General features: G+C 38.0%; 1 protein-coding gene across 1 annotated transcript; it reads left to right on the top strand.

The window, feature by feature from the left end:
- The first annotated feature begins 2,757 nt into the window (after positions 1 to 2,757).
- Positions 2,758 to 17,797, top strand: LOC123697817 (histone acetyltransferase KAT6B). Its single transcript, XM_045644370.1, has 10 exons — positions 2,758 to 3,941; positions 4,360 to 4,521; positions 6,021 to 6,172; positions 6,622 to 6,704; positions 8,703 to 8,919; positions 9,163 to 9,560; positions 9,661 to 13,606; positions 13,832 to 13,932; positions 14,432 to 14,601; positions 17,615 to 17,797. Exons 1-10 carry the CDS (start codon positions 3,402 to 3,404, stop codon positions 17,780 to 17,782), a joined length of 5,937 nt encoding a protein of 1,978 aa, XP_045500326.1. The 5' UTR covers positions 2,758 to 3,401; the 3' UTR covers positions 17,783 to 17,797.
- The last annotated feature ends 387 nt before the right edge of the window (positions 17,798 to 18,184 follow it).

Here is an 18,184-nt window from a genome sequence, read left to right on the forward strand (position 1 = left end):
AATGATACTTGTCAGTTGTCAATTTGCTCAGTCAATTTGCCAGTTGCCTATTGAAGAGCGGCTAACAAAATTTCGATCTACCTTCATAATGTAAATAAATCTACGAAGTAAATGCATTGTTCAATTCAACTTGTGCATTTAAGAGCTACGACTTTTTTTGCAGTTCATGAATGTATTTTAAAACTCAAACGAATTCAGCTTATGGCCAAACCAATGGGCTCAACGTGGGCTCAACTGACTTTTTTTAAGGAACCATTCGTGCCGGGGACGACGCGACGCTGTGCCTACCTACCCTATTTATTACCCCCTTTTCGTGTTTTTCTCCGTATGAACCTTCCTTGTGCATTAACAAAAAACGTTAAAATAAAATTAACCGAATTGGTCGAGCCATTCTTGCTTTTCAATACATTTAGCATTCTTAGTTAGTATAGATTTCGTAAAATAAGCGATTATTTTTCTCTCAATCCATACTAACTTGTCTTATTAGCTAATTTTAATTATTACACTCGTAAATCATATGTTTGTAGACTGAGGTAAACTTTTTAACATTGTTTGCATGTTTGTTTGTACTTTTTACTGGGAGTAATCTTCAAAAGAACTGATGTTGTTGTGAAAATTTAATTTTGTTTAAAGGAATAAAATTTATAAGTAACAGTAGAAGTAAATTTTAATGGGATGAGTATTATAATCAGCGTGGGAGGCGTTAGCTACTATTAAGCTTAGATTACAAAATAAAGTACAGATGGAGCATGACAACCGCCCGTCGCCCTTGTCAAAGAAAATACGAAATCAAAAACAAATACGTCGCTGCACCAGTGCTATAGCGCATATAGTGTCAATTGTCATGCAATACGTCAAAAAGGGTTTGCAATTTTAGTAAAAAAATGCCGTCTTGTGATAACAAAACGCTGTAAAATTTGTTCCCGAAAACAAAAAAAAAAGATAAAACATCGTTTCACAGGTTTTCTGTAGATTATTTGGCTGATTTATTTCTTTAATACGAATAATAATTTTACAGTTAAGAAGGAATACAAAACTTCAACGTATGTTGCCAGTATTTTGAAAATGAATTTGCCATTTTTATTGGTAAAAATGGTTAAAGGATCTTCAGGGTAATGCTGTTGGATTTATCGATCGTGAATGTGATTATTTGTATAGTGCACTGAAGGTTCATGATAATTATTAGATTATTTTAATAAGCATAATACATTATTTTGTTACTTTTATAAAGCTTAAAAACGTCATAGTCGTTTTCGCTAGCGATTTAATTTATGTGAACTCCATGATGGATATGATGAAAATAAAATGTCCCGTATTCTCGACTAAAAACTATCGCTATTCGTATTCATATATTATGAAAAATAAAAAATAATATAATTATTATAGTTAATATTGAAACTATTTTTATGTAATTTATTTAATAAAAAATTGAATACAATTATTTTGTCCATATATAACTTTAGTAGGCAGGTACTTTATGTAATAAAAGAATTTAAATAAAAATTAAAACTTGACTTCTCATTTATGTATAAAGCCTACGTCACTACAGCCACTAACTTAATAATTCAGATCATTGCAATGAAACCTCACAACTCAAAATCGGTCCAACGGTTTATACTGCAGGGCGTGTCAAAGAAATATTATACATACATCCATAAACTCGAAAAACATAACCCTCTTTTTTCCGTAGTCGGGGAAAAATTTGGGAATTTTTTCAATATCTGGCAACATTACACGCACACAGAAGCACCGTGTACGTACAGTGCAGCGGCGAAATGACAGCACACATAGCTTTATTGAAAATGACGATAAATTATTCGGTTTAGTTCGGCAACGCTCCATCTGTCTTTAAAAAAAAAAAAAAATAAAAATAGTTGTTTGAATTAAGTATGTTTATTTTTAATTTAATAAGAATAGTCTGAAGAACATAAATAGGTAGTTATTTTATTAATATATAAAAATATAGAGGACAATAAATTACGATTACACTACCTACCCTTTCATTATACTCTGAATACATAGTAGGTATTGTCGAGCCAATTAGGCAACATTTGACGTCTATCAATTTTATCTTCGAAGAGAGGTAACCTGCTTAAAAACATCGATTAAAGTGTATTAATCGATACGGATTTGAAACATTTGTCAATCGAATTTTTTAATTTATGATGATTTTTATTCACAAGTAATCAATGCATTCGATTCTAGATGTCAGATTTCAATTTTTAGAGTAACGTCTCTAGTGTTTAAAAAGAAAAAAGGTTTATTGACACAAAATTGTAGCGACGTCAGTTCTTCAATTCAGAAATTGATTATTATGTTTAGGATGGTTTATCAGTAAAATGAAATCTTAAAATTACTTGTATCAGTCATTATTATTATAAATATGTAATCGTAATTGAAATAAGTTAAGCAAATGTGCAGTTCTAACAAAACGAATTATCATGTTATTCTATGTCGTCGTTACTAGGTTACGTTGTTGAATTTTGTTGAACTGTCAAATGTTGCCTATTAAAATGGCTCTACTATGGTTTATTATTTCTGATTATTTCACACGATCGGCCTCGGCGATCGGCTTTGTAGTATAAAATATTCACAGATATACCTAAATCTTTTTAATCTTTAATAACCATAGACATAACTAACAAATGATTAGACCATAAACAAAATACGATTACAAAGTGTGTACCTAGATAATGGTAAATTATAATTAAAATGGCAATACAATATTACCGACAGGATATCAAAATTGTTTTTTCATGTAGCAAGAAATCTGATTGATGGTTTGATAGCCATTTTGAAGAGCCTTTTGTTGGTGTTTTGTGAATGTTTTTATGATAAATTAGCAGAAATTTAAATACATGACAACTGATTAAGCACAAAAAATAAAATAAATTTAAATACGAGCAATCATTGGCCAAATATAACAGTGTTATTTGTTTTGTGAAGACGCATTGTGAGAAAAAAAAACCGGAACAACTACTATGTATTTCAATATTGTAATGACGTATTATTTTTAGTGATTTAAATATAAAGTGTTTCGGATGTAAAAGGAACTGGAAAAGGACGATTGTGCATTTATGAATAAAGACTTTTATTTACGTTGTGTGTAGATTTATTCAAGACGTAAATTGTAATTGCCACAAGATGGCCGCCATTGGATACTCGCTCCGCCAAAACCCGCTTGTGAGGCCCGATGTGTCATCCGTGAGTGAGCACCTTGCGCGCATGTTGTAAGCTGGCGTCTCGTATCGCGGCCGAATTTTCCGGCCGCTTCCAGCGAGGTTCCATTTTATAAAATGGAATTTCGCTCGGGGCGCCAAAATACAATGGGTGTTGACATATCTCAAGCGACTATACCGTACCGTTACTCAGACGGCCGTAACAAATAATCTAAAACAAAAATGATTGAACCAGACGACGTCGGAAAAGAAGTGTGGAAGCGATGGATTCTTGAAGCGATACATAAAATACGATCGCAAAAGCAGAGGCCGAGCGTTGAACGCATCTGTCATGCGATAAGACAGCATCACAACTATCACGAAGATGTTGTTTCGGAGCGTTTAGAGCGAGCCGTGCGCGATGGTGCCGTGTTAAAAGTGTATAATAAGGGTCAGAGCACGTACAAGGATCCATGTGGAGTGCAAAATAAAATTCTGCGGATAGCTGCAGACGCGGATATCACCCGTGTTGTGGCTAAAGCGGTACGAGAGTTGGGCGAACGAGATGGTTCCAACTTGAAAACAATTGAAAAACATTTGCGACAAGCATACCAAGTGTCAGTGGAGGAAAACACGGATGTGCGTGCTTTGTTACGAGCTGCCGCGAAGCGTGCGGTGGCTCGGGGGCTGTTGACCAACGTATCTGGTAACTACCAGGTCACAGACCGTCCAGCTGGCGTGGAGCGTCAGAAACTGAAGAAAAGCTCGGAGTCACCCGAAAAGGTAAGTAATACAATGTAAACAAATGTTTTGTAAACAGTATCTGATTAGAAAAACTATGTTAAAAATCATTGTTTACTTTCGTTTGCATTGGTTGTTTGGCAATGTGAAACTAAAGTTCTCAATGTTTTCACTAAAGTTTTTGTTTACTTATATCATTATAATAATTTTTGTTTTCATAATTTTTTTGATAAGTTACACTTGCTTTTTATTTTAATAAACAAAAAATCCACATGTTTTTGTTTCATAAAGATTCCCAAGTTAATTTTATTTTATTTGTTTACTGTAACTTCCATTAAATGTAAACAATCAATATCCACTTTGTCTTTTATGGAGTTAGTAATTTGATAAAAGAGTATACAATATTAAAACAAGAACAATATAATATTGTAGCATTAAAAAGAACAATACAATATTTCAGAAGCAAATTGGAGGAGTGCCTGTGTGTGCGGAGTGTCTAGGGACCGATGCTAGGAATCGCCTGGGTTCTGCGGAGGCGTTGATCTGCTGCACCCAGTGCAAGTCCTATGCGCACCCTACTTGTTTGAATTTATTGGAATATGTCAACCTAAATACTATTAAGGTACGTTTTATAATTTTATTTCACTATTAAGATTAAACATTTATTTACAAATTCATATTTGAATGTCATATAATGTATAGCTCCGTTGAATAAAATAACAAAAATAAATATTGCACCATTTATTAAAAGTATTTTGAAACATTTTTTATGTAACAATAAAACAGACATAAACCGAATCAGAAATTGAAAAACATAAATGCTAATTAAATAGAACAGGTTTTTAATTTAAACTTTGTTCACTTTAATATGCCTTAAAATAAATAATTGAATGGATTATTTTTGTATAAAAAATTAAATGTTAGTTTTTAACCCATTGACCACCGAGCGGCCCAATGAGACCACGACAAAATAGATTTTATATTGTGTCTGTGATTCCGGGGGCTGAGGCATTACAACAAATATTAATTGTTAAATTGAACACCCAGATACTTATTACTAAGTCTCTAAGACCCTTGTTGCTTGATTCTTCTGTATATAAAAAGTTTATTTAAAATAAAATAAAATTAAATGCTGTTCTTGTTAGAAGTTTTTGTATTTACTTATAATACAATAACATAAAATATTTAAGATCATTAAATTAATCATATATTTTTAGAAATCATTTGTGTTTCCCTCATTTGATTAATTAAACTTTATTGTTATTGCCATCAAATGCATGAAGGAAAGCATGATTTACGAATGTATGTGTTATGTTTATTATTAACAACAATTAAAATCTATGTAATCAAACGATTTATATATACAATTTCCGATACACAGTGCAGGAAAATGTAATGCAATTATTTACATAATTGTTTTCTTAGATTACATGCATACTAAAACAATGCTGCTTTAATCATGAAATAAAATCACTACATAAAACAAAGTCTCTTCCTGCTATAATAAAATATGCTTACATCTCTAAAACTGCTAAGAACATGCATTTCTTAAGATAGAGAGGTATTCAAGTAAGATTTTATATTATTTGTTGACAAACAGGGTAGATAGGATAGTTAATAAATAGTTTTATTTGTTTTCTCTGCATTATGTATATATAATTTTGATGAAGATGTAGTCATCTGCCCTCAAAATTGAAATGACAACTATATCATCTAGTAAAACATCATTGTCTTTGGGCGCATTGGCCCTCTTCACGATGGGCAGGGATGGGCGAGTAGAACCAATCACTGTAGTGTAGCCTATTCATAATCGCCGTAATGTCAAACCTTGATGTTTAATTGTTGGGCTAAAACTGCACATTGTGATATAATAAATCAAATTCAAATGACACACACAACACACACTTGTTCACACTGTTGTTCTTCACAGGTTTTAAAGGTTATTACATATGGAGTGATCCGCTGTCATCTGCCATGTGGCGTACAATTTTTAAAAATGTTTTACATAGATAATAATTAATTAATTTTGCAACTCAACAACAACAACAAAGTTGCGTAATTCAACTATGTAGTAAAAAATAAATGTGTAGGTCAGCTAGTTTAACGATATTGTGTGCGTAGAGCGGCCGGTGGTGCTGCGGCGAGTGCGCGCGGTGCGCATTGTGCGGCGCGCGCGGCGAGTGGGCGGCGCGCTGCTCGGCGTGCAGCAGCGTCGCGCACCCGCGCTGCGCGCCGCCGCCCTTCACCTGCGAGACCTGCGCGACTAGGCCTAGGTATGGGAGCATAATTAATTTATTTAAACTGTTTGTTTATCAAAAATGAAGTAAATGATTAAGTATTTGGTACAGTTATGAATATGGATTTGTGTTGTTCTACTTATGAATATAGGTGTTTTGTGTTTTTAAAGTATGTTTGAGAAGAATATTTAGTTTTTTTTTTAAATGTTGGTTGAATGAATAAAATTATTAAGACTAGACCTTGTTACGATTTTGTTGTTCAGTAAAATTGAAGTACATGTTTAATGATGTACTTGAATCTAACAGCATATATTTTGCATCTGGTTATTCTAGTTTGTAGTAAATACTTCATTTTTGCTATTATTTTTTAAGTTTATATACACATTACAAATATTATTTCTGTTAAAAAATGGTTATTTTTATATACACTTTTTTATTTGTTAAACATGTCGCTATCACAGTATGGTTTACTTTATCATTTTCAGGATGACAATGAGTGGGACACCCAAGAAACGGAAACCAAAAGCGGCGGCGCGGCGGGCCGACTCCGACGACGAGCCGTCCGACGGTAATGCCTCCCCATACCGCCTCCCGTCCGAACAGAGAATGTCCAAGGAGAAACAAAAGTTCTTCAGATTCTCCGCGTTCAACCTCGTCAAGCGGCGCCGGCGCGAGTCGTCCAGCGAGTGGGAGAGCTGGGAGGACAACCAGTGGGGCGGCGTGCGCGTCACCCGCGTGCAGCGCCTCGAGCTGCGCCTGCGCCGCTCGCCCTCCCAGCGCGGCTCCGACCGCTCGCCGGAGCCCGAGCCGTCCCCGCCCGCGCCCACGCTGTTCGAGCGGCTCGCCACCGAGCCCGCCGCCGTCTGGGGCTTCGCGGCCGAAGCGCAGAAGCAGCCGCTCCTGCAAGAGAAGGAGGAGCCGCCCCGACCGAGCCCTCCCCGACCGAGCTCCCCCCGCCCGAGCTCGCGGGCTTCGAGACCCAATTTAGCAGAGATACGGCAAAGGAGACGCAGCAGATGCAGCGATAGACTGCTCTCGACGCTATTCGACGGCCTGTCTGAATTCTATTCGGTGCGGACTGCGTCTAGATCGCAATCGCGGCACAGATCCCGGCCTCCGAAACGCGAAGAGAGCCCGGAGGCGGAAGACAGGCAGGTGTTGAAGGAGACGCGGAGTACGTTTCGGAGGTACCAAGCGTCACTAAAGAAAGAGAAATGCGAGGTGGAGGGCGAGAGGGATGTGGAGCAGGAGGGTGAACAGGAGGGCGGGAGGGAGATGGAGGAGGAGAGGGAGAGGGAGCGGGGCGCGGTGCGGTTGAGCGCGAGCGCGCTGGTGCGCAGCCTGGCGGCGGGCAAGCGCGCGGGCGGCGGGCGCGCGCCGGAGGACGCCAAACTATTGCGCGGCCTAGCGCTGGCGGCCACCAATCAGACGGGTAAGATCGGTTCGCGGCGCGGTGAAAGTGTTCGGTGGATCTGACCGTCTCGCTCTGATTGTTGGCCGCCGGCGCGACGCGATTGCGAGATCTCGATCCCTCCATTGATATACGCCCCTTTAGCGGCGAACGCGCGGCGCTCTGATTCTGTTTCAATATGTTGTCACGGTCGCTATATCAATGGACCCGTCTCGGTTCTAGTATGGATGTCTCGCAGTCGGCCGCGTGCGAGTCGGGCTTCAGTCGCGATACGATCCAATGCAACGGTGTTTAACGTAAATTGCGCTTTTATTTTTATTCCCTGTTCGGACGGTGAGTTTGTACGTTTTCTCTGTTCGGACGTGTCACTTCGGCAGTATCCACACATGCACTTTCGCTCGCGCGTCTTTATATTGTTACTGTGTGTGATTTATTATTTATTTTATGTTTTTTATTTGTGTGTGGAAATAACTGCATGTATATTTTATGTTCAGTTAGGTTGTCACAATCTATTCAGTTTATTTTCAGACATTATTGTCAGGCTTTTTCATGTTTCCTCTAAGAATTTGTTATCTTAAATATTTGCATAAACATCTCATCATTCATATTCACAACCTTATGTAACAAAATATATCCTCATTAAAAATCATGAGCCACATATTCATGGATATTTAAAAGATGTTATGATATCAATAACTACTTTGTACCTACTTGAACATATAAAAAAATAAAGTAATTTTTTTCTTATGTAACCCTTCCTGTCTTTGATCTTTAAATACAACTAGATACACAATCCTAAACAAAAACGAAATTGAAACTGTCCTAAAATATGTACCTATATCCAAAGAATCAAACTTTAAAGCAAATAAAGCTTATTAACATTATTGTATATTGACAAAATGAACCAAAACGATAATTTTAACGCTAGTTTAGCGTAAAAATGCTGGTCAATATACAAAAAATAAATTCAACATAAGTCAAATGAAATATTGTCGAATTTACAATGCACCCAAAACTTTACTATTTTTTTTTTTTGGTGATTACGATTTACGTTGTCTTTGCTTGTGTATCTAGTTGTTATTAATGATCAAAGCTTTTTGTATCAAAACTTGTACTTTTAAAGACCGACCATAAAAAAGTAAAATAATTTTACAGAAGGGAAGCGTCTCCCTCCCGGCGTAACAGAAGCGGATGCAGAATTATTTGCAGCTGCTCGAACAGCGGGTGGTGGGGAGGAGACTTCGGGGGCAGGGGTGGGGGCAAGTTCAGGGGCAGGGGCAAGTTCGGGGGCAAGGTGCCCCTCGGCTATCGAGTTTGGCCAGTGGGAGATCGAGACGTGGTACTCGAGCCCGTTCCCGCAGGAGTATGCGAGGTGGGTCATGTGTATATTATGTAGTAGGTAAATAATATTTTGAAATGAGAAGTCAAACTGAATTGAATAAAATATCTTCGTGATTTTTTTGTTAGACTAGACATTAATTATTATTGTATGAAGATTTAAATTGTAATACAACAAGATAATAAACAGCTAACACAATGCAGGAGTAATAACTTAGGTTTAATTGTGTAACATTTTTTCTTAAAGTATAACAAAAAAAAAAAAATCCTCTTGCAGATTACCGAAGCTGTTCCTTTGCGAGTTTTGCCTTAAATACGCGAAAAGCCGCGCAGTGTTAGTGCGGCATCTTGATAAGTGCCTCTGGAGACATCCTCCAGCCACGGAGATATACCGACGTGGAGATATTTCCGTCTTCGAAGTGGACGGAAATGCCAATAAGAGCTATTGCCAGAACCTCTGCCTCTTGGCGAAATTGTTCCTTGACCACAAAACGCTGTATTACGATGTCGAACCCTTCCTTTTCTATGTGTTGACGAAAAATGACAGCAAAGGATGTCATCTAGTTGGATACTTTTCAAAGGAGAAACATTGCCAGCAAAAATATAACGTGTCGTGCATAATGACGATGCCGCAGTATCAGAGACAGGGCTTTGGACGATTCTTGATACATTTTAGTGAGTGGTGAAATTATTTTTCTTTATTAATTCTGAAATGTTATTTGTTTTTGCGTATAATTTTATGGGACGTGTATTAATTGCGATATTTCTTTCACAGGTTATTTACTTTCGAAGGAAGAAGGTCAGCCAGGAACTCCAGAAAAACCTTTATCTGATTTAGGCAGAGTATCGTATCACGCCTATTGGAAATCTGTTATTCTGGAATTCCTTGATGAATATAGAGATAAGCCATTCACATTTGAAGACATTGCCTTGACAACGGGAATGCATATGAATGATATAGCTATCACATTTCAGCTGCTTGGTTTTGTAAGATATGTTCCAAGTGATGATACTGTCAAATTAGGCATTTGCGTCGATTGGAATAGGGTCGATAATCACATGAAAAAGCTAAGAGCTAAACCACGACTGGAAATTGATCCTGAATGTCTAAGGTGGACTCCACTACTAGCACCAACAGTGAATCCCTTCAGATCACCGGAAGAGAACTCAGGTGACCAAGAAACAGAAAACGATGAAGGTGATTTGAAAACAGAGAGTGAACATACTGAAACAGAGCCTGAAATGCCATCTAAAGCTGATAGTGCAGTTAATAACACGGAAAAGGCACCCGATAGTCAAGTAGAAGTCACATCTTCAGGTAGAAGAAGAACGAGGCCGCTCAAGTACAGCGAGAGTACGTATCAAACTACGCCAACAATTAGTGACGGTACAAGAAAACGGAAACGTGACAGTAACAGAAAAATATCGGAAACAGTTGAAGAAGAAAAGAAAGACGAAGTTGTCAGAAGGCCGAGAAGTAAGAGCGTGGCGCGTCGATCATCGCGAGTCTTACAGAATGAAGCTAATGAAATTGTTGAAAATAATGTACAGAGTGGTAAAGATGCGTATGCTTCAGACAGTCAAGATAGTCAGGAGAGTTTGGAAACGCGAGTAACTCCGGCTAGCAAAGTAAAGAGTAAGAGAAAACTTGCGTGGCGCGGAAGACAAACTAAGCGGCAACGAATGAACAAGGCCAAAAGAAGAAGCGACTCGCCAGTCGCAAAGAAAACTAAACTCGATGAAGATACTTGTAAATCGAATGATATTGATCATAAGGATGAACCAGTGCCTGAAAAAGAAACTGCAGTTCAGGTCAATGATGAAAAAGTTGAAGAGAAAGCTAAGAATTCGGAAGAGAGTTCGGAAGACTCTTCAGGTGAGGCGGACGATGAAATGGATGTTGAGGAAGGAGAGGATAGGAAGAGCGTCGCAAGTAAACCCGCTACGCCAAGACCCATCGAGGAAAACAGTACGGATAACCACACCAGTGATATGGAACTTGATAGCATTCACATGGATTCACCAAAATCGATCGCAGAAAAAGATCAAGTTATCAATGAAACAACAGATAATAAATGCGACCGTGAAACTCCTCTACAAAATCTGGAAAACCTTAATGTGAATGCTGATGAAAGCGAAAACAAAGCCAGTGAACCTGAACCAAAAGAGAAAGAATTGACCAGGAATGGAGAAATAAAATCACCAGCGAAAACAGTTCTAGATGATAAGGACACAATCATCATTTCAGAATCGGATGACAATAATAGCCAAAGTTGTCCACTTCCATCTCCTAAAGCAAATGATATAATACCAGTTCAAAATAGTGAGTCAAAGCCAAAGGAAATACAAGAAAATGAAAGTCCTTCAAAAGTTATGCCCGTAGTCACTACGGAAAATGCGCACATAGTTTTAGATGCAAAAGGACCTGAAGATATAAGCAGGAATAAATCATCTATGGACCTTATTGTACCAAATGTTGCAAAAATACATCAAATAGAAACTATAGTTGTGGAAGGAGAGTCAGATAATCCTAATTCACCTCAAACAGGCATTTCCCCTAAGAAAAACGATAAAACCGTCATAAGTGAATCGCCAAAAGCGAAGAAGTCACCAGAAAAAATGAATGCCGATATTGTTTCTGAACAGAAAAGGTTTGAAATGCGAAAAGAGACAGTTATACATCAGAATATGGATGACACAAAAAACACAGAGAAAAAGTCACCCAACAAAATTGAGTCTATCATTCAAAGTTTAGATCCACACAGAGATGTTATAAGTATGAAACGGCCAGACCCACCAAAAACAGATTCATTCATAGACATTACAAGTAAATTGCATAATCCGATTACCAGCCAAGAAAGTGAGATAACGTTTCGAAATGATACATTAAATACTCGTAAAGATGAGATCGTCGTATCCAGGAGTATAATTGAGACCAACATGCAAAATTATCAAACATCTATGAGTAATTCTATGACAATCCAACCTATTAATTCGATGCAGCATTCTTATATGAATCATAGACCGCCAGTAACTAAGGAATCGCAAGGTGTTCAAACTGACAAAGTTCTCATTAAAACTAGTGAACAAAATAGAGTCATGACAAGTATGCCGGACTCAACACCCGTTATAAGCAAAACTACGACGAAACTCGAAGTTCCACATCCTATATCATCGCCCGTAGTCAATCCTGTATCAATACCAAAAGTCCCAAACGTGACTGATATTAATTTTTTACCACGATGTCAAAGCGCTAATGCCGCTGTCAATATGGGCTTGGAAAGAACTGATTTGGATCATACGTTTGCAAATAACTCGCTACAAACTGCGTTAAGTGGGTCTATGAACATAATACAAACAAGTTCGCAAGATAAGAACGATCCCAACCAAAGGCCAAGAGAGAAAAGTAAACTTCGGGACGTTAGGGTCAACTCTGCGCACAGTAAATTAGAGAAAACTGATAAAAAACCGTCTAAAAATGATACGCCAAGAAGCACTCCGGAGCCGAAGATGTTTTTTCCAGACCAAAGTGCAAACGCAAGGAAGCCAGAGACGTCTGTGCCAATAAACGTGATAAACTCCGTCACGGTCACGAGCAAATCGGATACTAAATCTAGTGAGGCGCCGAAGAAGCAAGATTTTTTTAAGAAGGAAAAATCTAACACCACAAAATGCGAGACAAAAAACGTATCCGCTAAACATGACAAGACTTGCAGCTCGCAGCTATTAAAAGCGGATCAAAATGATTTAAACAAAATGTTGCCGAAATTTAAATATGACAATGAACTCGTTCCAAAGGCGGATTATACGATGAATCAAATCCCCAACTACCATACAACACACGCTCAATATCCACAATGGCCACCGTGGGATCCCACGAGGTTGCAGAGCACGTGGGATCACAACAGATTTCTTGACATGAAGAACAACGACAAAACCTACCTCGACAAATTCCAAGGTTTCAACTTGCCGCATTTAGATCAAATGCAGAAGTCGCCGCAAAAGTTCAACCAGAAAGATTTTCACAATATCGCGTACAGTGCGCTCTCTAGCAGCATTTATACGACGCAGCTTTCGCACTATAAGGAGGCTAAAGCTCCAACATCCAAAGCTTCTGAATGCAGTCAAAAGAACGAATGCAAGCCGACGAAACAGTCGAAAATCACGACCGGTTGTCAGACGCAATGCGAGCCGAAGAAGTCGCAGTCGCACAACGAAGCTCAAATGAAGCAAATGATGCAGCGGCAAGTGAACAAGCAGCCCGAAGTGGCGACGAGTTGCGCGGAGTACCGGCAACAGAGCCCGCAGGTGTTAACTTCGCCGGGCTGCAAGTCGTACCAGAACGGACCTTGCGTACAGGAGAAGGAAATCGAGAAGAAGTCTCGCCAGCATTCGAAGAAAGAAGAGTCTCCGAAAGAGAATAGTAAAGAAGAGATGTGCGAGTCTGTTAGTCCAGCGTTACAGTCTATGGGGGTGTATACACCAGACTCTACGAGTAACTCGGTGCATTCAGTGCAGTACCCGGCTTGTGAGCTAGATGTTAGTCAGCTTGGATTGGAGTCTCCGACCAGTATAGGCTCAGATCTAGCGTCACCATGCTCCATGATGCACATGCACCCGGCTCCAAGCCCGCAGTACCCGCACTCGTCGATACACATACCGTCGATCATGAGCCAGCCCAACCAGCCGCCGAAACAACAGAAGATCAATAATAGGAATAGGTAAGTTGATACATTTTATTGGTGTTATGATGAAGTTGCGTTTTAGCATAGACTTAAAAAGAAAACTGTAGACTATAAAAAATTTTAATTTTTTGTTTGTTTATGCTATTTCACAGATTTCAGACAAAGTAACTTAAGTATATTAAATATTTATTTCAATATGCATATCCTGAAAGCACTACTACTTTTTCGACTGACCTTTTTATGACTTATTAACGTTTATAGGAACAGCTCAGCCAGCGGCAACACGGAGAGCAAAGCGATGCGCAGCGCGGCAACGCCGCCCGCGAGACATCGTGCAACGCCACCCGCACACCAGCCGCATGGTAAGATTCTTACTTACTATTATTTTTAATTTGTATATTGTTTGGGAAAATAATAAACAAATTAAAAATATTTAGAAATTAAATACTTTTTTACGGATTTTAAACGCGATTTATTCATTATGCTCTGTTAAATTTTTTTGTTTTTCACATCTTTCGGTCTGCATATCGCAATTCTCCAATTAACTGTACCTAATTCCACAGTTGTGATTAAATCAAGCACGGGCTGCGGTTTAATTTACGTATATCACAATTTTCCATCTATATTGTACAATGTTCAACATTTCATTCTTCCTCTTAATTGTACCCTTTTTCGTGTCGTAATTTTCCACATAATTTTACCGTTTTCCACAGTTGTGTAATTTTTCACATAATTTTAACGGTTCCCACAGTTGGTGGAAAATTATGTCATAGTAATTACGAACTTTGTTATCACGATTCGAAAGTGCTTCTAGAAGATGTCTATTCCCTTGAATAAATGTTTGAGTTTTTTGCTCTATAGGCGTGATGCAGTCGACGACGAGTGGCGGTGGGGGCGGGTACCAGGGCGGCTACCTCGGGTTCCAGCAGCAGCAGCAGTACCACGCGGGCTGGGCGCCGTCGTGCTCGCTCGCCAAGCTGCAGCAGATGGCCGACGCGCCGCAGCACCCGCCGCACACGCCGCCCGCGCAGGTTATATAACACTGGTCAACAATGATTTTGTTGCCCGGGATATGAAAGTGGTTTCGAATAATTTAATGCATGTTATATATAAAACTATTAATGGTTTTGGTAGATTGGCTCTAGTTTTTTTTAAATCCTTATTTTCTTATTAGACTCTAAAACGCAGTATGGAATAAAAGGGTTTATTTGTTTAACATCATTTATTTATTACAAAGTTTTACTTGTTGTTTTGTTTTAGTTTTTGATTCATTAAAATGGACATAAAAATAGAGAAAAATCATTAAAACTTATGAAATAGTACTAGAAAATATATTTTATAAGCTTCTCTTCTATAGTTATTTTGGGGACAATCGTTTCTTAAGGACCATCAGCAACCTGCCATCAGTTGACGATCCCATGTACCTTGATAACTTTATTCCATAATTTTGGTTATTTTTGGATGCGTTCTTCCTGTTTCTTACAGAAATTTCCCAGATTTACTGAAAATATATCCAGGAGACTGTGGGGAAAGTGTAGCTTTATGTTCGTATCATCGCTCATAAAATATTGAGTTTTTCAACATCTGTTGCGCAATTTCTATATGGTTTGGTGCTTTAAATTTACATTAAATTTACCAATACTATGCCTCTCCATAATTCACATTCAGCATAAGTTGTTAATTTTGTTAATTTTTCATCTTTTATCAATTTTCGACACGCCGGTCCTGTAGGGCCGTCGGGCCTTCTTCTTATACTTCTAGATTCCCTCAAAGGCCTTAATTCCCATTTTTAATAATTATTCCCAATGCATTTGCTTTGTTTAATCCCATTAATAAAAACATCAAGGGAATTTGGTGTATCCACTTTGCTGACCATTGTGCTACTCGGTTTCTTAAACTCAATACAAACCGAACAATTGTTGTTCATAAAAATGATTTTTTTGGAGAAACTATTAATTATCCTCATATTCTACAGTCAGTTTTATAGAATAGGGTTATGTCTGAGCGAAGAAATGTGTAGAAAACGTAATTCACCAAAAAAAATCAACACTTGTTAGTAACCCGTATTCTAAAGAGCCGTAAGAAAATTAAACATATGAAAATCCACTTAAAAAAAAAAAAAAACTAGAGCCAATTGAATAATTTTAATGATTACATTCGCAAACTGGGTAGTTGAATTATATAAATCTGTAGAAATATCAAGGGCAACAACAAAAAATTGTTTTTTTGTTGAGCTGTGTAATCTTATAATATAAAAATAAATCCCAAAATGTGTTGGTAAGCGCATAACTCGAGAACGGCTGAACCGATTTCGTTGATTCTTTTTTTATAATATTTCTTGAAGTACGAGGATGGTTCTTATGGAGAGAAAACGTAAACATGTACCGCGGGCGAAGCCGGGGCGGACCACTAGTCTTATAATATAAAAATGAATCCCAAAATGTGTTGGTAAGCGCATAACTTGAGAACGGCTTAACCGATTTTGTTAATTCTTTTTTTATAATATTCCTTGAAGTTCGAGGATGGTTCTTATGTAGAGAATATGTAGAGAAAACGTGAATATGTACCACGGGCGGAGCCGGGGCGGACCGCTAGTATAATATAAATAAAAAACTTGAGCGATGTCAAGGGACATCCGGATGGAACGAAGTGTTTAGTTAGAGAGAGACAGACAGAGAACCACGCGCACGGCGCACGGCTTACAACTCTAGCAAAAATTTCGTAAAAAAAATTTCCGTCTAGCCCTTTACCCCTTTCACAACGCGCGATAAGGAACTTTGTTCCAATTATAACTAGCTGTGCTCTGCGGTTTTACCCGCATTGATCCGCTCCTGTTGGTCTTAGCGTGATGATATATAGCCTATAGCCTTCCTCGATAAATGGGCAATCTAACAACGAAAGAATTTTTCAAATCGGACCGGTAGTTGAAATTAGCGTGTTCAAACAAACTCTTCAGCTTTATAATATTAGTATAGATTATACTTGCTGTGCTCTGCAGTTTTACCCGCATTGCTCCGCTCCTGTTGGTCTTAGCGTGATGATATATAGCCTATAGCCTTCCTCGATAAATGGGCAATCTAACAACGAAAGAATTTTTCAAATCGGACTGGTAGTTGAAATTAGCGTGTTCAAACAAACTCTTCAGCTTTATAATACAGTAGAACCTCTATAAGTCGAATACCAAGGGAGACGCCAAAAAATTCGAGTTATAGAGTTTTCAACTTATGGAGGATTTCGACTTAGGCGGATTTTGATTCGACATAAAGAGTTTGAGGTTTATTCTTATAAATTTTGAATTTATTGTCGGCAAGTTCTTAAAGTCGGTAACTTATTTTTGTTCGAACAATAGAGGTAATAAATTCCTAATGATCAAGTTGTAAAGGTTTTAAAATAAAACGTTGCTATGTTCGACATACAGAGGTCAAATTTAATTTTTCGAGTTATAGAGTGAAAATATGTACCAAAATGGCTTGGAGGGACTCTGTGATTATTTCGACTAACAGAGGGTCAAGATTTCAAGAAATGGAGGTTTTGGTGTTTGAAGGGAAGGGAACAAAACATTTTTTCGAGATTTGGAGGTTTTTGACTTATCGAGGTTCGACTTAACGGGGTTCTACTGTATTAGTATAGATTATACTTGCTGTGCTCTGCAGTTTTACCCGCATTGCTCCGCTCCTGTTGGTCTTAGCGTGATGATATATAGCCTATAGCCTTCCTCGATAAATGGGCAATCTAACAACGAAAGAATTTTTCAAATCGGACCGGTAGTTGAAATTAGCGTGTTCAAACAAACTCTTCAGCTTTATAATATAAGTATAGATTATACTAGCTGTGCTCTGCAGTTTTACCCGCATTGCTCCGCTCCTGTTGGTCTTAGCGTTAATATATAGCCTATTAATAGCTTTCCTCGATAAATGGGCTAAAGAATTCAAAAACTGAAAGAATTTTTCTAATCAGAGTAGCTTTATAATATATAGGATAGGATAGGATAGATAGATAGATGTACAGTAAATTAACAAAAATGTTTTTATTCTCATCTTCCAGTATGGACAGCAAGCCGGCACGCCTCCCAGTGGCCACTACCACGCGCCGAAGTACTATGCGCCGGCGCATAACCAACTCGACTCGCCGAGGAACACAAGAAACGCTACCAGTGAGTATGCCTTTTTATTTATTTTGTTTTTTTATAATTGTCACGTTATGAGTTACTAGCTTTTCGCCCGCGGCTTTGCCCGCAATCAGAGGAAAACCCGCGTAGTTCCCGTTGCCGTCCTAAAAACTTTCCTATGTGTTAATCTAAGTTAACCTCTATGAGTGCCAAATTTCACGAAAATCGGTTCAAAAGTTTTTTTCTTGAAGGAGCAACAAACAAAAAGCAAAAACATGCATACAAACTTTCGTATTTATAATATTAGTAGGATATATGTGAGACAATTCATTTGAGTTTGACAGAGTACAGTTTATGTGAGTTAAAAAATGGAAGCACAAAAAAATTGTTATGTATGAATTGTCTTTTTGTTTATATTTTAATCTTTCAATAGACAAAATGCAGATGGAAAATTTGAAATTTTAGTAATTTTCCTTTGTTGTTGTCATAATATGCGAAAAAAGTAT

This window comes from Colias croceus, chromosome 15 (genome assembly GCF_905220415.1).
Source record: "Colias croceus chromosome 15, ilColCroc2.1".
In the NCBI taxonomy this organism is placed as follows: Eukaryota; Metazoa; Arthropoda; class Insecta; order Lepidoptera; family Pieridae; genus Colias; species Colias croceus.